Consider the following 22,401-nt stretch of genomic DNA (forward strand, 5'->3'; position numbering starts at 1 on the left):
CCCACGCCCCGGTTTCCAGCCGGGCGCTAAGCGCGGCCGCCTCAGCCTCGGGCTGTGCCCTGTCCCGCGGGGGCCCGGCCGCCACAGCTCAGGCGACGCGGAGCAACGGCGGGAGCAAGCCCGCCATGCAGGTTCCGGGGCCGGCCGGACGAGCCCCGCGGGATAAAAAAACCACTGCGCTTATGCAGCGGGCAGCCGCACGGCGGCGCTGTCACGGCCGTGGCTGAGCGGCCCCGAACCCTGGATAACGATCGCTTTATGCAGGCGCTATCCGGGCGCCGTGCTGCGATGTGCGGGTGGGGTGGCGGCTGCGGGGCCCCGAACCCTGGATAGCTGCCGGTTTATGTAGGCGGCAGGCGGGCCCCGCGCGGCTATGCGCGGGTGGGGCGGGCTGCGGTAGCGGGCGGGGCGGGCCGGGCGGGGCGGCGGCACCACCACCACCATGTCGGAGGCGGCGGTGGCGGACACCCGGCGCCTCAACGCGAAGCCGCAGGACCTCACGGACGCGTACGGGCCGCCCAGCAACTTCCTCGAGATCGACATCTTCAACCCGCAGACCGTGGGCATGGGCCGCGCCAGATACACGAGCTACGAGCTCCGCATGCGGGTGCGGCCCCCGTCGGGCCTGCGGGGCTGGGCTGCCCGGTGTGCGGGAGCGCGGCCCGGGGAGGGGCGGTGGCCGAGGGACGGCAGGGCCGGGGCGGTGCCGCTGTTGAGCGGCGGGGGGCGGAGGAGGCGAAGCCCCGGGCTGGGGCGAGCGGCGCGCCTGCGGGGCTCAAGGTCAGAGGCGATGGGCTCGCTCGGCTTCCAGCGGGGCTGGTGCGCGCACGGACGGGGAGGTGCTGCCTCAGCAGCTCCTGCGCCCGTTCCCTCTGGAGAGCCCCGCTGGGGGCTTGCTGAGCAGGGCACGGCTGCACGTAGCTGCTTATCTCGGGCAGGGGACGAGAGCTGGGTGGCAGTAACGTGGGACTGCTCACACTGCATGCTGGCTGCTCTGCCAAGAGCCCCTGGCCTAGGAGTGTGCATAGCAGGCTGAGCAGGGTTCTCTTCATTGGGCCTTAAACGAGCTGAACTGGGAACCCCTTCACAGCTCTGATAGATGGAAAAGTAAAACTGAGCTTCCCCTAAAACAAGGTCCCTTCAGCATGTGTTGTGGTGCTGGTTTGACTTTTGCTTATAGTGTGATTTAACTGCTCAGTTGCCTCTGCCTTTCAGAAGAATTGGTGTTTGCTTTTTTCTGCTCTGGTGCTTGGCTCCCATCAGCCTGCAGGTGGCAACGGGAACCTCTTAGTCCCACTGAAACCAGCAGAGATGCTCTGAAAGCAGCTGGGTTTATTTCACAGACCTCATAAGAACAGTTAATTGTGTTGTAGTAATATTTGAGTGCTGTCCATCAGAAGGTTTTGTTACCTCAGTTCCTGGAATGATTCTGTGTTGATGGGGTAAAGTTAATGCAGCTGTCACTTGTTTGACTCCAGTGGCAGGGGAGAAGGGTGAAGAATTGCTGCACCGTTCTCTAGTGACACAAGATGGGCATGAAAAGCCTGTTAGGGTAGGTGCTCTGTTTTGGGAGAAGACTGTAGATGAGGTCTGCCTTGAGCAGTTGCTGGGGCAAGATTTCCTCAGTTCTTCCATGGAGATGCCAGTGTCATGTCAGATGTTCTTTTGCTCTGCAGGCTGCTGCAAAATTCTCTTGTAGATCTCTTCAAAATGTAGTAAACTTGGGGATGGGGGAAAAAATCATTCTCCTGACAGACATATTGTCAGCACTGGTTGCACTGTGTGCCCCTGGGAAGGGGGTGTGTTCCAGAAATAGTCACTCAAGGGAGAGGGAATGGCTGGACTGAGTAGACAGGCTTGCTTGGATCTGAAGGATTTTGATGTTTGTGCTGTCCTGAATAAGGAAGTTGAGTGTTCCAATCATGAGTCCTTCTCAGGAGGTTTGATTTTCTCACTGCAGCTTCAGGTTTCAGTTACACACATGGCTTCCAGAGCAACCTGCAAATAAACTGCTTTGCTTCATTCCAGACAAACCTCCCCATCTTCAAATTGAAGGAGTCGTGTGTGAGGAGACGATACAGCGACTTTGAGTGGCTGAAGAATGAGCTGGAGCGAGACAGTAAGGTAAGGCCTGGTCAGACCTCCCTGTTCCTTAAGCCAGGATGTGGGAACAGTTGCAGCAGTAATGTTGAGATTCCCAGAAGTGGGGCTGTGGTGGTGGATGTTGCAGCCCAGATACTTAAATCTAGGGGTTAAACTGAGATTCCTTTACTCTAGTTTGGTGCAAGGAGAAATCCCAACCAGGTATTCTCAAGAGGTCACAAATGCACAAAAGTTCTCTGGCAAAAATAATAAATTTTGGCAAAGGAGTAAATACACTTATAAAACACTTATTATAACATTAGTTAGCATTAATTTACTATTAATTTAGGATAAACTTATCCTGCTTGACTTAGAAACCTTTAAAACCTTAAGTTGATATGTTACCCAAAGAAGTTCCACAGAAAGAGGATTAGAAGAGAGAGAAAGACAAAAAAGGTACAGAAAAACACACATAGCGCACAACTCCTAGGGTTCCAGCATGGGTGAGATGGAAACTCTGGGAGAATGCAGCAGCCAGACAAGTCCCTCATGGGAGCTTTTAAGCCCAGGGTCTTTGTGATCCCCTCCCAAGGTGGAGCTTCTGGTCACTCGGGGGCTGGGTTAGCACCACCCACAGTGTGTGATTGATGAACAGCTCTGCCCGGCCTGGGCTGTTGGCTCTGGGCTGGGGGGTGGAACCTTTCACTGTCTCCCTTCACAAGCCCTGATCTGCCCCTCCCACCAAACATACGCACAGGCATTTGGCAACCATCCCAAAGTGTTTAGAGACATGAAACGTAGCCTGTCTCTGACAGTGGGCACCTTCTTCTCTATGCATGTGATGGCACTGGAGATGAGCATCAAAAGCAAAGGATGTCTGCTTGCAGGTGGCTGTTCTGCTCAGGGGGTGATTCTTTGCTTTCAGATTGTAGTGCCACCGCTGCCTGGAAAAGCTTTGAAACGACAGCTGCCCTTCCGAGGAGATGAAGGCATCTTTGAGGAGTCTTTCATCGAGGAGCGGAGACAGGGCCTAGAACAGTTTATTAACAAGTAAGTTTGATGTCCTGGCTTTGCTGTGTGCTGCCTTTTTAGCTGCTGCTGGGCCGTGGGTTGACTGTGAGAGTCTTGACCTGCTTCTGGCAGGTGCCAGTGCTGGAGGGTGGTGCCTGCAGCCACGTAATGAAACTGGAACTGGAGCAAGTCCTGCCCTGAGTGGGGGTTGTGCTTTGTGCTCTCTCCTGAGAGTGTAGTGAGTATTAGCAGAACAGCTGTGCTACAGGGACCCACCAGCATGGTACTGTTGGTTCAGGGCACGGCCTGGAAGGGAACAGCCTGTGCTCAAACACCTCTTCCTGGTCCCGTTGCAGAGCGATGCGCGACCTTGGGCTGAGCGCGGTGCAGGTGTGCTGAGCTGGCTGCCTGACTCCCTCCTGCGCACAGCAGAGGCCTGGGGGTCTTGGAGGCAGCTGTGCTAACCTCCACATCTGATTTTCTTCCAGAATTGCTGGACACCCACTGGCACAGAACGAGCGCTGCTTACATATGTTCCTGCAAGAGGAGACTATTGATAGGAATTACGTCCCAGGGAAAGTGCGCCAGTAGGAGCACCTGGCACTGTCTTCCTCCATTCCACCCTCCCTCCTGCAAAAATGACATTTATTTTTACACTAAATCTGTCTTCTCTGAACCAGCTTTTCCTCTCTTGAACCTCCCAGTTTGTTCAGTATTTTCCTCTTTTGTAACTGGCAGCAGTTTGTTCTACTGGGCTGTGGTTGTGGCCTAAAGATGTGAAGATTTATGCAAGTGAGTGTGTTGTCCCATGTCTAGGGGCAGATGTGGATAGGTGTGGAGCAGGAACTTGCTAATGGCGTTCTGGTGTAGGAGCTGCCTCTCTCCCTGTACAGGAAGATAAGAGATGACCTTCACTCCCTTGTCTGTGCAGCCCCAAGCATCTCTGCAGGAGACTTTGAAGAATAGCAGTTGTCATGTTGGTCAGTGATTATATCAGGTATTAGAGTTTTAGTAAGGTTTATCCAAACCAGTGAGTAGGTGCCTGGGTGTGTCAGTCTGTCATCCACCCCATTCACCCTGCATGAAACCCCCATTCTTCACTGTCTGGAAGTGCTGAGACCCAACACCTACTCAAACCCTGCTATCAGCCTCCTGAATTACAGACCTATTTGGTGTATTTGTGCCCCCTCCTTTCTAAGGTGCTGCTGGCAGCTCGAGGGGTTTCCATCCCACGTGCTCTCATGATGCTCTTTGTGGGCCATTTGGCACGTGGAAGATGGGATAGTCTGGGCTGTAGCCACATGTGCTGTGATGCATTGGCCCAGACTTTAAGAAACAGCACAGCCTGCTGCACCATGGGCTGCTGGGCTGGTGTTGCCTGCAGCATCCTGCTCGGCTGAGCCTAGTGACCTTATCCTGGGCCCCAGCTGCTGGGAGGAGCAGACTGTCTGGCTGAGGAGGAGCAAGAGAAGGCTGGTGGGAGCCGTTGTAGGATGCAGCTGTGATGGCTGCCACTGGAGGAGCCCAGCAGTGGGACCCGGAGTGAGGCCACCTCTCCAGAAAAGGACAGCAGAAAATGGGAAGTCAGTCCTAGGTTAGACATTGCTTACAAAGCAGGAGAAGTGGCAATGGCTCTTTGTGTGTTCTCACCTGTTCTGCAGTGAGCTAGGCAGTTGCTTGTGTGGAAGTGAGAACATACGACTGGTCAGGGAAGTGTTCAGAGCTTGAGGGGACAATGAGGCTGACTTGCTGCAGCACAAGTGTCCTTTAGAGGCTCCCCCAGCTGCCACAGCTGTGATGAGTGAGGTTGGCCCTCAGCTCGGGGGCTCCTCAGGTCAAGGCTGGCTGGTTTAAAAGCGCTTGGTCACTTTGTTGTGGCACAGTTGAGCCTTTCTTGGAGCACAGGCCCAGAGTGGATGCCCTCCTGTTCCTGCCAGGCATGTTCCCCGAGGCCTCCCCAACGTCCCCTCTGTTTTCTGGTGAGGAACTGGTACTGCTGGGCGAGAGGTGGCTTTTGGGGAGAAGTCGCTGAAAGCGCGAGGGAGCTGCTCCGGGGGCTGGCTCGGCCCGGAAAGGGCCATGGGGCAGCGCGGAGCCCGGTGCCGGTGGAGGCGGCCGTGGCCTCGGAGGGGCTCGGTCCCCGCCTCCTGCTGCCGCCAGTCGCGCTCGGGGCGGCTCCTTCCCCTGCCCTGCGCGGGGCTGCCATCCATCCAGCTGTCTGCACCCTGTCCAGTGTAACGTCCCGGTGCCGTTCGCATTAAACCACTGTGAAGCCAATTGTCTGCCTGGTCCTGGGGGCTACCGGGACGGGGAACCGCTGGGAGAGAGCGGTCACCGGCGAGGGGGCGGGAGAGCTGCCGGGACAGAGCGGGCACCGGCGGGGCGGGGCGGGGGAACCGCCGGGAGAAGACGGACACGAGCGGGGCGGGAGAACGGCCGGAACAGAGCGGGCACGGGCGGGGCGGGCACAGCGCGGAGGCGGGCGGGGCTCTCTGCTTCTCCCCGGCCGTTCCGAGGCGCGATGTGGCTGCCGGAGCCGCAGGCCGGCTCCAGCTCGCCGGACTGCCCTGACCTGCTGCAGCACGTCCAGGCGCTGCGCTCGCCGTCCACCCCCCTTTACCTCAGCTTCTTCGAGGAAGAGTGCCGCGCCATCGCCGACCGCCTGCGCCTCGGGGCGGCCGCGGAGCCCTCGCCGGGCCTGCGAGAGCTCAGCGGGCTGCAGCCCACGCCCCCCGGACCCGCCACCTCCACGCCGCTGCCCTTACCGAGCCACGGGCAGGTCCCAGACTCGAGCGCTGGCGAGTGCGAGGCCGCTGCTGCCCCTGGCCCTGGGCCGGCCCCAGGGGAGCCCGAGTGCCTCCCGCAGCCCTCGGCCGGCGGTGGTCCCGGCGCCCGGCCCGCTCTGTCCCGGCGGGCGCGGCGCGGTCCCGGAGAGCCCTCCGGCCGCGGCCCCGGCACCCCTGCCCGCTCCCCGGGCCGCGCCCGCACCAGGCTCGCTCTCCCCGGCGCACGGGCCTCGCTGGGACTGCAGCTCCCCGCGGCCGGCACGGGGCGAGGCGCCTGGGAAACGCGGCTCCTCCGGCCCCCAGGTAAGCGGGGTCACGGCGGGGAGCCCCGGCACGGCCACCGCCCGCCCGGCGCTGCAGAACCCTCTCTCTCGCCCAGGGACCAGGCTGAAACTGACGTCGCCTGCCAGGTCCAGGCTTCAGCGTGCCAGCGGGGTTTCACAGCGGGCACAGCCTTCCAGCCTTCCCAAACTCGTCCCCCGGAGCGGAGGGATGAAAAGTAATGCTGCACCTGCCAGTTGCGTCGCGCGAAGCAGGGAAGCACGTAGGTTAGGGTGCTGCGTCTAGAAGGGAGAAGGGGAAGGGCTTGGGCTGCAGCCTGGCTGGGGACAGGGCATAAGGAGTGGGGAGCGGCACAGGTAGGAGCCTAGGAAATGGTCTCATACCCCGAGGGGTGTGTTAACACTGTCTGGCCTCCCTCCAGTGTGGGCTGGCAGTCTGTTGACTTTGAAGCCTTCACCCTATGGTGTTGTGGGGTCACGGGGTACTGGTGCCTGTGCGCCTAGGGCAGGCAGCCTGGCTGAGCCCCGGGCTGCCTGAAGAAGGTGCGATGGAGCTGCTTGGGAATAGCGGCCTCTGTGTTTACTGTTCACTACAGCTGCTGCCAAGGTTGGAAGTCGTAAACAGCCCTCCTCAAGGCTTTCTACAGAAATTCCTACTGTGGCTTCCCGCTCCTCACTGCGGCCTCCGGAAAAAGTGATTTCGTCCAAGCATTTTTGCCTCAATAAAGGTGAGTCTTGGCAGAAGCCTCAGAGGCTGCAGTGTCGTAGGAGAAGGGTAATGCTGCCGTGGGAAGAGCATTCAGGTGTTGGCTCCAGGGTCAAAGCTCATCCTGGGGAAAGGACTGGGGGACTACTGCATGTGCTTGGGCTCAGAGCAGGGGAGGTGAAGTACAGAGCAAGCAAGGCTGGGTGAAGTCCTTTTCCTCTTTTGCTGGAGAGGCACCCAGCAAAGAATCTGAACAGATCTGGTGCTCGAGGCTCGTTCATAGGAGAGGGAGTGGCCATGGTCAGGGGTTGATGCTCTTTATTTTCCTTTCCTGGGTCTCATTTCAGAATCAACTACAGAGGATCTGGTGTTCAATAGGACCCGAGAGGTGAAGGAAAATGAGAACAAAGAAAGGCTGGTTGCAGCAAGCACTGTCTTGGGAGCAGGTGAGCAGTATGGAGGTGTAGATTCTTGCCTTGTGTTGGGGAGAGTGTGCGGAGAAACATGGACAGCTGCCTGTTGGGCAACGCTGCTCCCCAGATGGGCCCTGGCTGAGGATGCTCCAGCCTGTGCTGCAGGCAGGGGGTGCTGCCTTCACAGGAACTGCAGCTGGGCAGCCTGCAGTCCTGAGCCCTGCAGAGGGAAGGGAGGTGAGGAGGCTCTCACCACTCTGCTGCCACAGCCCTGTCCCACCCTGCCCGGCCAGCTGCCTGGCCTCACTGTGAGAGCAGACTCCTAGCAGGAGCCCAGAGCTGCTGGGAGCAAAGCCATGCAGGAGCACTTTCTCCCAGCAGCACCCATACAGACCAAGCCAGCAGCAGCTGTTGGGCTGGAAGTATTGGGAGACTTCTGACTCTCTTGGACAGGTTCTGTCCTTTACTGATCTGGAGCAGCTCTGTGGCCAGGTTGAAGAGTGGCTGAGGATAGCAGGTTTCTAGTGCTGACACTTCTCTTCACAGGTAGAAATGACCAGACATGGGAGTGTGTGGAGTCCTCTTTGTCCAGTGAGTTGGCCCCTGGCCTGACTACAGGGTGTGAAGATGCAGTTCCTGCTGAGCAGGTAAGGGCCAGCTGTGTCCTGTCGCCATGGAGCACTGTTCAGTCTCTGGCTTGGGCCAGCTATGCCAGAGGTAGGAGATTATGAGAGCCGGACCTGCCAATTTCTGGCTGGCACTTGAGCTGTTTCAGCCTTTCTCTGGGGTTTACACAAGACCATGGGCATTTTTTGCATGGCTTTACCACCTCTCCATGCTCAGAGGATTGCAGGCTTCTGTCCAGCTAGATTTTCTAATGGCCTTTTGAAACATGCAAACTTCATGTGGCTTGTACTGTCACTTTTATACGTCCTGACATGTAGGACATGGCCCCAGGATGGGGTGTGCAGAGCCTGCAAGATGAATCTCCAAATTAGGAAATCTCTTACCTTCAGAATAAGTTTGTGCATTTTCCAGCAGTTTTAGGGCTCTTCACTCTGTGGCTGCAGCCAGCCAAAGGCATTCTTGTTTCCCAGGGTGCTGGCAGATGCTCGCTACAGCGGCTCCTTTGCCAGCACTGCTCCTGTGATGGATGTGCCCTAGCAGTGGTCCCCAGGGGGTTGAGCTTGGAGTGTTGGATGGGCTGCAGTGCTCCTCCAGAGGATGGGCTGTGCTGTGGCTGTGTTGTGGGGGGGTGCAACTCCCTGCATCACACTTGCACCCTGCTCTTGCCAGTCTGCAGGTGATCAGCTGTCCCAGGAACTGGAGCGTGTGAAGAAAGAGCTGGAGCAAGTGAAGGGCGAGCTTGGTACGTGGAGCTGGCTATTCTGAGGACTGCAGGACACCTGCAGTCCAGGTGACATCTCTGCTTGTACCTGGAGCCCAGGGCCTGCAGCTCCACGGGAGTGGGGCTGGCTTCATGTTTAGGGGGTAGAGCAGGATCTCAGCTGCTGCCCTAGAGAGTTGGCGTGAGGTATTTAGGATGGGCTGAGCACACACCTTTTTGCCTTCTGTCTGCAGCTGACAAGACTGCCCAGTGTGAAGCCTATCAGCAGACAATCTCCTCCTTGCAGGCTCAGCTCAGAGCAGCAGGTATGTTCCCTCACTGTGGTGAGCCCTCGCTTCTGGGCAGGCTGCAGGGATGCTCCAGTGATCCCTTGAGGGCTGTGAAGTGGGAGGGATACAGCTCATACAGGCCTTCTCAGGGCTCAGGTGCTGAGTGCCAGAAGCATTACTGCTTTGATGTTGCTGTTGCTTCCCAGGAATCTGTCTGAAAGATGCAGCAGTGTTCGACAGTGGTGACCTGGGGAGAGACTGACAGCTGGTACACGGGGACAGACAGCCATTGTCTAGCTGTGTGAGCCCCCAGGCCAGTGATACATATGGAGCTCTTGAATTAATTAATTTTTCAACTCCTTGCATGTAAAATAAAGGTGTCTTTTGCAGTGGTGCATGCTGTCTACTTGGGTAGAGGCAGTGCCCAGTGCTGCCCACGGATCCCCACTGGGCAAACAGGGTAGGTCTGTGCTTGGCTACGGCTGGTTTTGCTCAGCCAGAGATTTGAGATCTGTTACAGGAAGGAGCTGACTGCTGGTGGATGGAGGTACAGTGTGGCTCTGGGGAAGCATTTCTGGACAAAATTGATGCTTCCAGTGGAATGCTTGTATGTGTGGTGGTGGTAGGCAGCTGTATGGGCAGGTTTCTTCCTTAGGCCACCTTCACATTGGATGTGGGAAAAGGCAATGCTGGCTTATGGCACATTAGACTTTTGTAGCCTTTGGCTATTTATTACTGCTTTATTATCAGTGACTGCAGGCACATGGTGGCACATGCACTTGGGACTCAGCCCAGTCCCTCACTGTTCTGCATGCTGGTGCTGAGAGCCCTGCTCTGCTGCCTTCTCTCAGTGGTCATTGATGCAGGCGCCTTCTTGCACTGCCTTGTGTCTGGGTGAGGCACTGGAGAGTCTGATGCTGGCAGTGCCCTGAGGTAGAGCTGGGAAGGCTGGCCTGTTCCTCCTCCTGTTATTTCTGGCTGCCTTGGAACATGTCTGGTGCTGGCAGTGCCCTGAGGTGGCTGGGAAGGCTGGCCTGTTCCTCCTCCTGTTATTTCTGGCTGCCTTGGAACATGCATTCACAGGTAGCCCACACCCCTTCCTGGGGCACTGCCCTGGACTGTGCGCAGGGGTGGCTGCACAGGGCTGCACAGCTGTCTTGGCTGTCTCCCACCCCTGCGTGGCACTTGGTTGCTGGGGAGCTCCAATGCTGGCACAATCTGCAGCAGAGAGCCCTAACATGCTGTGTGTTCCCTGGACATGCATGAAGATAACTTCTTGGTGCAGGTACTAAGAGAGTTGACTCCAAAAAGTGCCCTGCTATTTGTAAATAAAGAGGAACTCGTGGGTGAAGCTGGACTCAGTGGTCCTTATGGTCCCTTCCAATCTGAAATACTCTATAATGTTTCAGTTGTGGAAGGTGGTGGAGGCATCCAAGGATGGATGTGGATCTGTTTCTGCAGGTCTTCTGGTCCCTTTTATGGGCTGGAGCCATTTCCTACCCTCTTTTGATGCTGGCTATGTGTACCTTGCCGCTCTTTGCCTTCCTGCTGCTCCTGTTGAGACGTGCACTTGGCTTGTTCCATGCCTCTGCCTGCTCCCGGCCCTTGGCTTGTGCTGCTGGATCTGGGCCCTGGATGGTGGGAGTGGGGAGCAGTAAGACTGGGAGGTGAGGATGGGACACTGGGAAGACACATGTGGAGCTGCAGACATGTTCTGGTGTCCTGATGCTGCTCCTTTCTGGAAATTGCCTCCCAACGCCTGATGTTGCAAGAAGGTTTCTGGTAATAGGGAAATAATGTAATCTGCCACCTTGCTATTCTGGGTACCCCGTGTCTGCTTGTGTGGGACAGGGTGACCTTGCTTGGAGTCCTGCTGTGCCCGTGGTGCTGCCTATCCTGTCTGAGAACATTCTCAGCGATGGTGCTGCCCAGGTGGGTCCTTGCCTACAGCTGGCAGCGCTGGCAGGAGTGGGAGGTGTGTGAGTAGTAACAGCCATGCTGCTGTCTGTGCCTTGACCTTACTTCGTCATGGGGTCAGGAAGGAAAGGGAGGTTGCTGAACTGCAGTTCCTCGATTCTGAGAAGCGGGGGCAGAAGAGCTTGAGTCACTTCGTTAGAAGCATGAGCTAGTGTTTCCATCACCGCATACTCCCGGAGTTTTCCCCACCCAGAGGATGCGGGGGAGGCAGCTGCCTAGCGCTCCTGCCTGCCCTGCTGTGCTCCCCTCCGCTCTGCAAGAGGCTGAAAAGCTTTTTGCCTCGATAGCGGCAATGCCGGAGCAGGGCATTGCCCATGATGCCGGCGAGGGGCTGGCTTACCTCTCTGAGCTGCTGCTTTGAATGGGCGCTCAGACAGGCAAGCACTGGATTGCATCAGGCGCGGCCTGCTGACAGGCAGCTCCCAGGCTGAGCGCTGGAGAGGGTGGTGCTGGCCCCTGCCTCTCTCCTGGCTGCCGAACAGTTCTCCCAGGACTGGCGTTTCCCATCGCTTAGGGCTGCCTGTTGCTCCCAGAACGGAGGGGCCTGTAGCGGAGCATACGGAGGTCGGGGGAGAGTCACCCCACAAGCCGCGGGCTGAGCTCCGCTGGCAGCGCCTGCATCGGGGCTGGCCTCGCCTCTTCGCCTCGCTCCCAGCCGCGGCGGGGCACGGCCGGGACAGGCTCTGTTCTCATGGCACATCTGGACCCGGGGGACCCTCAGCTGCTCCCTCCGTGGCGTTTCCCGAAGGAGCAGAGTGCCTTGCCCTGGTCTCGGAGCTGCCGGCCGCAGCAGCCGCACTCCCGCCGGCCGAGCCGTGCCTCGCCCCGGTGCCACTTGTCGCTGGAATTTATATTTTCAAAAACGAGCGCGGGAACCGGGGGGCGGGTGGGGCTAGGAGGAACTCGGCTCTGCCTGCTCCCGCCTCCTCCCCTGGGGCTTTGGGTGAAAGCTGATGAGCGCCCGTTCCCGCCTCCATTTGTACCAATCTATCACGGGCGGAACTCGCCCCCCTCTAATGCTCTCGGCCGCGGCGCGGAACGGAACCGAGTTCACCTAAAGGGGATCGCACGGGGGCGAGCCGAGCCGAACCGAACCGCGCCGCAGGTGAGTGGTGGCGGGCGCTGCCGCCGGACCGGGAGGGGCTTGGCGCAACCGGTGCCGGTCTTGCATCAGCTGCCGCCAGCCCGCACGTGGCCGGTCCTGCCGCGGGGCCGCGCTCGCATTCTGCCGTCCCCGCCGCATCGCCGGGCTCCGCGGTGGCACTCCTGGGGACCGGAGATGCCCCCGCGGGGGCTGAGGCGCTGTTCCCGAGCTAGCAGCTTCCCACACCTACGCCGAGTCGCGGCGGGATGCGATGGCTGCCGGGCTGCGGTAGGCACCGGGATGCAGCGGGAGCCTCCTGCTGCCGCCTGACCCGTGCGGATCTCGAGTCGGGTACTTGGAACAATTGAGCAGCGCTGGGGAAGGCAGCTAGAGTTGTCCAGGTAGTGGCTGAGGAGGGTGCTAGTGCTGGGGCACTTGTTGCACTTGGGGTCAAGGCTGAATGTGAGACGTGCCAGCTCGGGAGGAGGTTTATTAAGAAGCGGGATGGTTTGCTGGTTATCGCGAGTTGGTGGCTGCTACTGTGATCCTGATAATCCTCTATGGAAATGGTCACAAAGTTATCCTTGTGTGCTTAGGTGATACATGTAGTGTGGCATGGGGTCCTGGGCACGTGGATGGGGTGTTGTCATTTTCCGATGAAGGGAGAATACACTGGTGACTGGGTGGTTCAGTGCGGGCAGAGGTGCCAGCTGTGGCCATGGGCATGAGGAACCACTTTCCTTGCAGCTCCTCTATGCTGGATGCCTGCTTCACAGGTTGCTCATCTTCAGAGCCTTTTGGGGATAGGTGGCTGCTGTGAGCAAGAGGAGTGGGGATGTCACATATTCGGGGTGATTACAGCCTGTAGAGCTTGCAGACTGCTTAGCAAGCACTGTTAGCAGGCAAGGGGTTTGCACCAGGAACCCATGCTGTTTATCTGTCTGCTTATGCATCCCTGTAGAGAATGTGGTGCAGATGCCAAAAGCAACAAAGGAATGGCTGCATCCAGTGAGTTAGCCCAGCCTGTCAAATCCTGTGCTGGAGGGATTCTTTGTCTCCACATCATTGCTGCTGTGCACACCCATGTGCCAGGCTGGAGAAATGTACCAGCAGGCAAGTTTGGTTTGAAGGATCTCCAGGCTGCCAAGCCTGGGAAACAATGGGCAAGCTTTGGGATGCACCTATGAGCTCTATGGTTAATACCACACAGGGCTTGAGCAATGAGCATTTCCCAGCATGGACTGACTGGGTTCATCCCTGACTCACTGTCATGGTGCAAGGGCTGTGCAGGCAGGGTGTGTGCAGCCCCACAGTGCCTTGGAGGGTGCCACTACCATGGTCTCTGGCCAACCAGTGTGGCAGGGGCATGGTGCCAATGAGTGAGCTGGGAGCAGGCTCCTGTGGGCATCATTTCCTACCCTGCCCCTTGAAGTGCCAGTCCCGCTGCTTAAAGGACACTGAGATTCACATTTCCCTTTTCTTGCAGGGCTTTTGACCAGCTGAGCTTCACTGAGGAGAAGACAAGATGTTGGGGGAAAAAATGACCGGTTTTGGGAGGAAGCTGATCCGCCGGCGCGTGGTGGACCTGAGCTCCGACGACACACATTTTGCTCGCTGCCTCTCCACACTGGATCTCATATCCCTGGGTGTGGGCAGCACACTAGGGGCTGGTGTGTATGTGATGGCCGGGGAGGTAGCCAAGGAGATGGCTGGTCCCTCCATCGTCCTCTGCTTCCTGGTGGCTGCTTTCTCATCTGTACTGGCTGGACTCTGCTATGCAGAGTTTGGGGCCCGTGTCCCCAAGGCCGGCTCTGCGTACCTCTACAGCTACGTCACCGTTGGTGAGATCTGGGCTTTCATAGCCGGGTGGAACCTCATTCTCTCCTATGTGATAGGTATGAGGCCAGGCAGCATGTGTGGGCTCCTTCCAGCACCCTGCTGGCAGCATGGGGGGTTTCTGGGGGAAGCATGTGGTGCTGTGGGTGCAGGGTGTGGGGTGGGATCAGCAGGCAGGTGGCTGGAGCCCATCTGTCCTGGGCTCAGACTAATGCACACATTTGCCATCAACCAGGTACGGCCAGTGTGGCTCGAGCGTGGAGTGCAACATTTGACAACATCATCGGCAACCCCATCTCCACCTTCTTCGCCAACAAGATCCCAATGCACCTGCCAGGAGTGCTGGCCGAGCATCCAGACTTCTTTGCTTTGATCCTGATTTTGCTGCTCACTGGTGGGTGTGCAGGAAAGTGGCTCCATGGTACCATGGGTGATGGCGTGGCAGCCTGATGGGTCCTCACTCACCTCTTCTGTCCCCACAGTACTGCTGGCTTTTGGTGTCAGCGAATCTGCCCTCGTGAACAAAATCTTCACGGCGGTGAACCTGTTGGTGCTGAGCTTTGTCATCATTGCTGGATTCATCAAGGGAGATATCAAGAACTGGCAGCTTTCAGAGAAGGACTGTATCAACTGCTCGCTGCCAGACTCACCGGATGACATGTAAGTTGAGCAACTGTGCCAGGCCGGGATCTGGCATAGGGCAGGCACAGGCCCTGCTGTCCCTGCACCTCATGGCAGCTGCTCTCCTGCATTTCTTCCAGGAAAGAAGCTTTTGGCTCTGGTGGGTTCTTCCCCTTTGGACTGGGAGGGATGCTGACTGGCGCTGCCACCTGTTTCTATGCCTTTGTGGGCTTTGACTGCATTGCCACCACAGGTACTGCCTTGGGTGAGGGTGGCATAGGCATTTCCCCTGCACAGCCAGCAGCTGGTTGGGAGCTGATGGGGAGGATGCTACATGGTGTGGGAAAACAGCTGGTCTCACCGCTCCTGGGAGGTTTCCCTGTGGAGTCTGTGTCTTCAGCTGGGCCAGACAAAAGGGCTCAGAGCCTGCCTTGCCGCAGGAAAAGTGGCTCATTGCACCACATGGTGGGAGCAGGGCTGCACCCTGCTTGCACAGCCAGCTCCCAGAGCAGCGGGGAGCCTTTTGACTGCTGAGTTGAGCCTGCAACAGTGCTGGGAATTGCTTGTGCCTCCTAGTTATTTCCCAGCCTCAAGCAGCCTTTTTCCAAATGACTGGGTTCATGCAAAACTGCTGCTTCCTGGAGCACAGGCAGCTCTCTTAATTTCCTCTCATTACCCCAGAAATCTACTTAGTGGGTGGCTGGTACAGGCTGTTCTGCCTGACCTTGCCAGTGCCACCCTGCCTCCAGGGGCTGCCCAGCAGTCTCCTCCTTTCCTGCTGCCGAGCCCCTTGCTGGGAGCGTGGTGCAGCACACCTTTGCCAAGCCGAGGCACACATTCAAGGAGGACCTCCATTCAACAGGCTCTGTAGGGAGAGGGAGCTGAGGGTGGTGGAGAAGGGCTGGCATGGCCAAGGGGTGGCTGCAAGCCCAGGCTGCCATGCAGCTCCATTCCTTCTGCCAGTGCAGCAGCAGCATGGCCAGGGACCCCTCCTCTCCCGCAGCCCCTGCTTGCTGCTCCCCAGCCCTGTGCTTCCATGGAAAGTCCCTACTCTGGCTCATCCCCTGGGGGTACTTGTCCCATGCTGTGCAGTAGAGTGGGGCACATGTGGCCTCTTGTGTCTGGACAGGAGAGGAAGCCAGGAACCCGCAGCGCTCGATTCCCATTGGCATCATTGTGTCCCTCCTCATCTGCTTTGTGGCTTATTTTGGGGTCTCTGCATCCCTGACTCTCATGGTGCCCTACTTCCTCCTGAACAAGAACAGCCCTCTGCCTGAGGCTTTCAAGGCAGTTGGTTGGGAGCCTGCTCGCTACGCCGTTGCCGTTGGCTCGCTCTGTGCCCTCTCCACCAGGTAGGACTGGCTCTATTCCTGGCACTGCTTGGGACACAGCACTGGGACTGACAGCATTATCCTGGCTGGGCTGGGGATTTGCTCTGTCCAGCTGCTGTTCTGCTCCTAGCACAGAGCTGGTCCCTTCCCCTTCTGGGTGGTAGATGTGCGCAGCTTGCCTAATCTCTCTCCACAACAGCTTGCTGGGCTCCATGTTTCCCATGCCCCGAGTGATCCATGCCATGGCAGAGGACGGGCTGCTCTTCAAGTTCCTCTCCCGGATCCACAGTGGCAGAAAGACCCCTCTGATCGCCACCTTTGTCTCGGGGTTCTTTGCAGGTAAGGCTCCTGGCCACCCCCTCGCACCCAGCCCTGCGGTGGTCTGGAGCTGTGCTCATGCTGCCTGTCCTCCTTCAGCGGTGTTTGCCCTCCTGCTTGACCTGAAGGACCTGGTGGACCTCATGTCGATCGGCACGCTGCTGGCCTACTCCCTGGTGGCCGTGTGCGTGCTCATCCTCCGGTGCGTGACTCCTCGTGTTTGGCGGTGCCCAGGGTGGATGTTCCTTACATCGTCCTGGGGGCTTGTAGCCACAGCTTTTTTCCAGGGGCATGCATCCTGGGGAAGTGTCAAGCCCCCAAGATGGAGGCTGCTGACCAGAGCCTGTGTGTGTCTCTGGGCATATCCTTGGAGTGGCTGTCGCGGGGCCACTGCTGGAGCAGCAGGGATGTGAAGGTGCTGCCCACTGTTCCCTTGGGCTAGGAAGTTGCTTGGGCTCTGCTGCAAGCTTGTCTTACCTGCTCAGGTACCAGCCCAGACAGCCGAACTCCCCGAAGGCCACGGAAATGCTGGAGCTGAATGGGAACGAGGAGGAGACAGTGATCATGAACCCGACCATCACTGCTGCCAGTGCCCAGCACAAAGAGACCTTGTCCCTGGTGATGCTCTTCAACCCGCCTGGGGACACCCCCACTGTGCTCTCGGGGCGCATTGTCTATGTCTGTGTCACGGTCATTGGTGAGTGAGTGGGAACTGGCGGCTGGTGTCCCCCCCTGCCAGGGGCTGCAGTGTTTTGGCGTCTCTGTAGAGCTGGGAAGGGATGGAGAGCATGCCAGGCAGAGGAGAGGGGCCAGGTTGCCAGTCGCTGTTGGCAGTGCCAGCAGGTGCTCAACCCTAAGCAGGGTGCCAAGTGCAGGGTACAGCTGTGGGTTGGGGTGCATAGGCATTGCTGGAGGACAGGGGTGCTAAGCCAGGGATGTGCAGGTGCTCATGGGAGATCCCTGTGATGAGGCTGACCCACGCTGGCCACCAGCAAGGGCAGCACCCAGCCCCTTGAGAGTGCTTGGGCTCAGCCAGCGGGGTTTGATCCGTCTATCAATGGCTCCATTGTACAGCCAGAATGGGGAGGCTCAGCCAGGTCTGGGTAAGTGTCAGAGCTGGGTCCAAGCCCAGCCAAGCTCAGGCTCCCTGCAGCTTGCTGGTCTGGGAAGTGCCTTCAGCAAAGCACTTTCCTAAGGCTTTGGGGCACAAAGAGAGGTTTTGGGCTGTTAGAGACAGCTGGTGCTGGACCTGACCAAGGGCAGTGGGCGCCTCAGCCCAGCTGTGGGTGAGGCTCAGGGTCCCAGGGAGGCCATGTGCCATTCAGTCCCCTGACTACCCCTTATCTTGCAGCTGCACTGATCACAGTCATCTGCGTGGTCCTGACCCTCAATATGGCTGCGCTGAAGGATGCCAATGTGGGCTGTGTCGTGGCTCTGGTGCTGCTCCTCATGGCTCTGCTCATTTTCACCATCATCATTTGGAGGCAGCCGCAGAGCAATGCACGATTAAACTTCAAGGTGAGTGTAGCCCCCTGCATTTTGGCGTCTGCACCCCCTGGACTCCATCAGGACCTGGGCATTGCAGGGTCTGCCAGGCCTTGCTGCCAGGCAGTCACCAGGAAAGCCCAGGGCCCTGAAACGTCTCTCTGAGGTGCGGTCCTCAGTGTGGAAGTGCCTGGGAGCTCTGGGCTGTGGCAGGGAGGGGGTCCTTCCATTGGCCAGTAGCATCCTCAAGCCCAGCCTGGTCCCTCAAGACACAGCTGACACAGCACTTCTTGTCCCTTGCAGGTACCTTTCCTCCCACTCGTGCCAATCTTCAGCACCTTCATTAACATCCTGCTGATGGTACAGCTGAGTGCCGCCACCTGGGCGCGGTTTGCCGTCTGCATGGTTCTGGGTAGGTGTCCTGTGGTGGGGAGCGCAGTGCCCACAGCTCTCTCCTGGGGGTCTGTTAGTGCTGACAACCCACCATTGCACATTTCATTATGGAAACTGTCCTGCAGGTTTCATTATTTACTTCACCTACGGGATTTGGAACAGCGTGGAAGGGAAAAATGCGGAAAAAGCCTGTGCCACAGTAGAAAAACCTCTGCACCATCCTGGACTGGACCTCAGCCCTGGGGCTGCTGCGGTGTGAGGGCCTGGGGACCAGCACTCCATGGACCTCTTTGCCACTTTGGGGCAAGATCATGATCCATCTATCCCCTCTCCTGCAGAGACTGAGTCCCAGGGTGAAGTACTAAGATCTGAACAACAGGCCCTGAGCCAAAGCTGACCTAGGATGAACACTCCAACCAAATGTTGTATGTTTCCACTTTAACAAAGTATTGTTATATGTACTCACTTATTGGCAAAACATGTTCACCTCTCTGTATCTAGAAACAGGACAGGGCCACATCTGGCTTTATTAGGTGGTATAGGATCAGAGACAACTCCCTTGAATCCTCCTTGAGCCCTGGCCAGGCTCTGGGAGAAAGCTGACAGGAAGATGAAATCAGAAATGATGTCAGCTGGTTTGTTTAGCAGTGTAAAACCTGGACCACTGTCCCAGCAAAGTGGGGGAGCCTGGTGGCCTGCAAAGGAGGAGGCACTGCAGGAGCTCCCAGCTCCTGGCCTGGTTCTCCAGTCCTTGGCTGTGGCAGCTTCCCCCAGAGCTGATGTCTCTTGGGCTTGGATGATGTGTGATGGATCTTCCTTCATCACTGTAGGCATTCTTTCCTAGCAATGATTAGCATTGCTCAGCCTGTCCCTTTGCAATTCTTTGCTCATGGTTAGGTGCCTTGCTTAGCTTATCTTTTTGTGATTCTTTGCAGTTTTACATCATGGTAATGCCACTGTTCCTTAAGTTGGTGTCTGTGTCTCTGACCCTACTCACAAAACAAAAACCAGCGTATCAGCAGGGTCAGAACAAACTGTTGCTTTTAAAATCTAAATGAAAAGAATCAGCCCTGTCTGAAATTCCCAGATGGGAAGACCTTCCATATAGTTCACTGGTCCTTAAGTGGGCTAAGGTTAGAGGACCATGTGAGCAATGGGGAAGTCAGTTAAAATAAGTTGAACTGCTGGATGTATATTGAAATGCATCCAAAAATTGCATACTGAAAAAGGAAAAGAACTTGTGGATTGGAAAGGCAAGGATGAATTTTGTTAACAGTATATCAAACAAAAACACCAACAAAAGGAACAGTTGTTGAAATGCTCTAACATGGACCAACAGATGTGAGTTGCAGAATCAAACTGTAATGCTAAAATGCCCAAATAAGCTACTTGCTGATAAGATGGATTTACCAGACTTGCTGAGAAGGCTGCAGTTAGAGTAGCTCAGTATAAGGAAAGGAGAGGGCAAGTGAATGACAAGAAAATGCATGCAGTTATTGCAGAGGCAGGTGTGCAGTGGGATCCTGATAAATGGAATGGAGATATTTGGGATTCTGTACATTCTGATGAGGCTGGTTCCCGAGATGAATTTGTAGATGTGAGACCAGCATGGAGACGAAAGGTAGAATTAGATTCTAATGGTCAGGAGGGATACTCATAGAGGATTATACTCAGCATGAAGTAAATTAAATATTTGAACAGTTTAGGAAAAAACAGGGGAACCTCTTTTCTCTTGGGTGGTGTGCTTGCATGATCAGGGAGCATCAGGGATAACCCTAGACTCAGGGGACTCTAAGAGTTTTTAGTTTGAGTTTGGATTCTTTTGTGCAGGATGCATTTTGGAATAACATTCACTATGCTTTGGCTGTACCACTAAATACCCTACAGAAAATTATTGGCAAGGATCTGAAAGTCAGTGGTACACTTGGTGAGATTTTGTACAAGATGCATGAGAACCTCTTGTGATTTTGTATTTGTAGATAACGTTACTGAAGATACAAGTAGTCACTCCAATATTTGTACTTGTAACTATTGCAATGACAGGATTTTAGTTATTTATTTTTTGTTTCTATTTTTTAAATGAAGATTTTTAGTTTTTTACCTCCTGTTGTATCCTGTCAATTTTTGGAATCTAACTATACCCTGATTCAAGACTTGCAGCCTACTCCCATTGGTATGAACTGGTAAAGGTACTGTTCCAACACAGACCTGAGGCTTGCTGAAACAAACCCAGGAGAATGGATAAAAGGCTTTAATTGCTGTCCATCATGGCATGGCAGAAATCCATCATGTGATGTAGGCACACAGTTTGTGATGATTGGGACGGGCTGGCCCAGCCTCATCCCCAGTGGCACAGCTGTGAGCAGCACTGACAGCAGCGAGCCATGGAGTGCCCAGGGGTGCTGAGCACCCACCAAAGGGAGCAGGGGGCACACAGGGGCAGTGGATCAACATCAGGGGTGTAAAAGGCTGGGCTGAAGAACAAGATGGGCAGATGCTTGCAGCTTTGTGAGGTGATATGATGTTACTCTGTGTGGGCAGACACCTGAAGCCTTCTGAAGGGGTCTGGTGTCACTCTGTTTGGGTTGAAGCTTTCTGGTATTGAATGGTTGGTGACACTCTGTGTATTGTGCCCATCTCAACCTGTGCTGTGACAATGTGATGGAGCAGGTGAAGAAAGATGGAGAACACTTAGGGCATTCTTTTTGGATGGGTGCCTACAGCTACCAGAATTCTCAACTGAGTGCTTCACCCTGGTGTTGTTTTATTGATGCTAATCCTTTTGCTTTTTGTTCTGGTAATTGCATATTATGTTAAGGTTTGGATGATCATGAAACAATTAGCTTACCAACTACCTCCACTGATAGTAGACAATCCATGTGGTACCAAAGCATGAAATGTTCTCAAGCTCTGTTTGGATATTGTGAAGCTTGAGTGACTATAGTCACAGAGAGTGTATTGTGTAGGAAAATGACTGGGAACTCTGTGGACAGGTAACTGGGGGTACACTTAGAGGAAACTGAGGATTTAGAACAGTATGGAAATTAGAGGGTATATATATTCCTTAGTTTGGTGTGTGTGTGTCTCTGACCCTACCTACTAGCAAAACAGAGTCAGGACTGCAGAGCTGGGTCGTGTGCTGCCTCTCCCCCTCACAGGGAAGTCCCCTGGCTGGGTGGGAGTGCTGGTGCCCCAGGGCTGCTCTCTGCCCTCCTCCAGTCCCACAGAGGGACAGTGACACCAGCACAGCCCTCTGGCCATGAAAGCTGCTTTCTCTGTGCACAGGAGGCTCCACGTAATGGTGCAGCTGTACTCATTCCATCTGTCATGTGGCTGTGTTCACCACCTCCTCCCTGCTTCCCAAGTGCCAGACTTGTACGTGGCAGCCGTGGCTGGAGCTCTGCAGAAGGCTTACTGCAAATTGTTCTGGTACTCATGGTACTCTGGTACTCACTGCTAGCAAACTGGTACTGCCCTGACCATGCTTTTTGATGTAAATATCTTGTTGAAGTGTCAGTGAGATGTCTTCAGTGTAGTTGTACTTGTGTCCAACCTCATCTGCCTTTCTATAATTTTAAAGCTAATTTTTTTACTCTATTAAATTAAATGTTTTTAAGTGCTTTTTCCTGTTGGTTTTGCTGTTAATGGCCTGTGGTCATGGGCCCCTCAGCAGGACCCTACATACCACTGGGCTGGGTGCCAGGCTGGTGCCAGTGCAGAACAGTGCTTGGTCCCAGCAGCTGTGCTGGTGACATCCCTGCCCAAAAACTGCCAGTTGGAGCCACAGTGCTCTCTGTGAGCCAGCAGCTGTGAAGCAGTGCTTCAAACCAGCTCCAGCCAGTGCTGCTGGTACCTGGGGGGCAGGACAGCAGCCTGCCATGGTCCTGCCTTTCAGGCCCTGTGCAGGGAGGGATTGTGCCACCAAATTCCAGAGCAGTGGATACAGTAAAGGCCTTGGAAATGGTACTTCCTGGAGGTGCCAGCAATGGCCTGCAGAGGAAGCCTGACCAGAAGCTGGGCTGCATCCATTAGAGAAGATTATTTTCCAGATTTTGGTCTGGTCTAAATCAGATCTGACATAAGTATAAAAAAACCCCTAATTTAAGGCAGATGGACTGTGCTTGGTTTTGGCATCTTGCTGCTCATTGGCAGTCGTGCAGGGTCACTGCACCATCAGCTCTGCTTGGCCCCTGTGCTGGAGCTGTGAGCCCTCCCCCAGGGCTGTCCCTGCAGCAAAAGGGGCTGTGGCTCTGCTCTGGCCCCAGCACAGGCACTCACTGCCCCAGTGTCCCAGGCTGTGGTGCCCTGCCAGAGCCTCAGGCTCCAGCCTCCAGGCACAGGTGACTCTTTGGGTGCTGCCAGCCCTCCTAGTCAGGCTGGTCCCTCAGTGTGCCATGCTGGCTTCACCACCCCACCTCAGGGGCAGCAGAGGGTCCCTGCTGAGCCCTGAGCCTGCCCTG

General features: G+C 56.2%; 3 protein-coding genes across 4 annotated transcripts; all 3 read left to right on the top strand.

Moving 5' to 3' along the window:
• Positions 1-326: 326 nt before the first annotated feature.
• SNX12 (sorting nexin 12) lies at positions 327-5,370 on the top strand. Its single transcript, XM_041396783.1, has 4 exons — positions 327-607; positions 2,029-2,124; positions 3,008-3,132; positions 3,582-5,370. The coding sequence occupies exons 1-4, from the start codon at positions 443-445 to the stop codon at positions 3,682-3,684; spliced, it is 489 nt and encodes a 162-aa protein (XP_041252717.1). The 5' UTR covers positions 327-442; the 3' UTR covers positions 3,685-5,370.
• An 88-nt stretch (positions 5,371-5,458) lies between these two features.
• LOC121331935 (formin-like protein 20) lies at positions 5,459-9,883 on the top strand. Its single transcript, XM_041396781.1, has 8 exons — positions 5,459-6,182; positions 6,259-6,423; positions 6,757-6,888; positions 7,214-7,312; positions 7,826-7,926; positions 8,576-8,648; positions 8,861-8,932; positions 9,103-9,883. Exons 1-8 carry the CDS (start codon positions 5,615-5,617, stop codon positions 9,156-9,158), a joined length of 1,266 nt encoding a protein of 421 aa, XP_041252715.1. The 5' UTR covers positions 5,459-5,614; the 3' UTR covers positions 9,159-9,883.
• Positions 9,884-9,886: 3 nt separating this feature from the next.
• Positions 9,887-21,538, top strand: SLC7A3 (solute carrier family 7 member 3). Of its 2 annotated transcripts, none has more exons than XM_041396776.1 (12): positions 9,887-12,358; positions 12,919-13,852; positions 14,029-14,187; positions 14,276-14,453; positions 14,555-14,667; positions 15,544-15,766; positions 15,945-16,084; positions 16,163-16,265; positions 16,549-16,760; positions 17,415-17,581; positions 17,852-17,960; positions 18,067-21,538. In XM_041396776.1, exons 2-12 carry the CDS (start codon positions 13,483-13,485, stop codon positions 18,198-18,200), a joined length of 1,908 nt encoding a protein of 635 aa, XP_041252710.1. In that variant the 5' UTR covers positions 9,887-12,358; positions 12,919-13,482; the 3' UTR covers positions 18,201-21,538. The 2 variants fall into 2 exon arrangements, with proteins under 2 accessions (XP_041252710.1, XP_041252711.1); XM_041396777.1 differs by having other exon boundaries at positions 13,444-13,852.
• Positions 21,539-22,401: the final 863 nt, after the last annotated feature.

The sequence above is a fragment of the Onychostruthus taczanowskii genome, unplaced genomic scaffold (genome assembly GCF_017590055.1).
Source record: "Onychostruthus taczanowskii isolate IOZ18803 unplaced genomic scaffold, ASM1759005v1 scaffold13, whole genome shotgun sequence".
NCBI lineage: Eukaryota > Metazoa > Chordata > Aves > Passeriformes > Passeridae > Onychostruthus > Onychostruthus taczanowskii.

What these genes read in the sequence shown, in the direction of transcription:
- SNX12 (XM_041396783.1), top strand. Translation starts at nt 443, where the DNA reads ATGTCGGAGGCGGCGGTGGCGGACACCCGGCGCCTCAACGCGAAGCCG. An exon ending in AGCTGGAGCGAGACAGTAAG is followed by an intron (nt 2,125 to 3,007) that starts GTAAGGCCTGGT and finishes CTTTGCTTTCAG; the next exon opens with ATTGTAGTGCCACCGCTGCC. An exon ending in CTAGAACAGTTTATTAACAA is followed by an intron (nt 3,133 to 3,581) that starts GTAAGTTTGATG and finishes ATTTTCTTCCAG; the next exon opens with AATTGCTGGACACCCACTGG.
- LOC121331935 (XM_041396781.1), top strand. Translation starts at nt 5,615, where the DNA reads ATGTGGCTGCCGGAGCCGCAGGCCGGCTCCAGCTCGCCGGACTGCCCT. An exon ending in GCGGCTCCTCCGGCCCCCAG is followed by an intron (nt 6,183 to 6,258) that starts GTAAGCGGGGTC and finishes TCTCTCGCCCAG; the next exon opens with GGACCAGGCTGAAACTGACG. An exon ending in GGCTCAGCTCAGAGCAGCAG is followed by an intron (nt 8,933 to 9,102) that starts GTATGTTCCCTC and finishes GTTGCTTCCCAG; the next exon opens with GAATCTGTCTGAAAGATGCA.
- SLC7A3 (XM_041396776.1), top strand. Translation starts at nt 13,483, where the DNA reads ATGTTGGGGGAAAAAATGACCGGTTTTGGGAGGAAGCTGATCCGCCGG. An exon ending in CATTCTCTCCTATGTGATAG is followed by an intron (nt 13,853 to 14,028) that starts GTATGAGGCCAG and finishes GCCATCAACCAG; the next exon opens with GTACGGCCAGTGTGGCTCGA. An exon ending in CTCTGTGCCCTCTCCACCAG is followed by an intron (nt 15,767 to 15,944) that starts GTAGGACTGGCT and finishes TCTCCACAACAG; the next exon opens with CTTGCTGGGCTCCATGTTTC.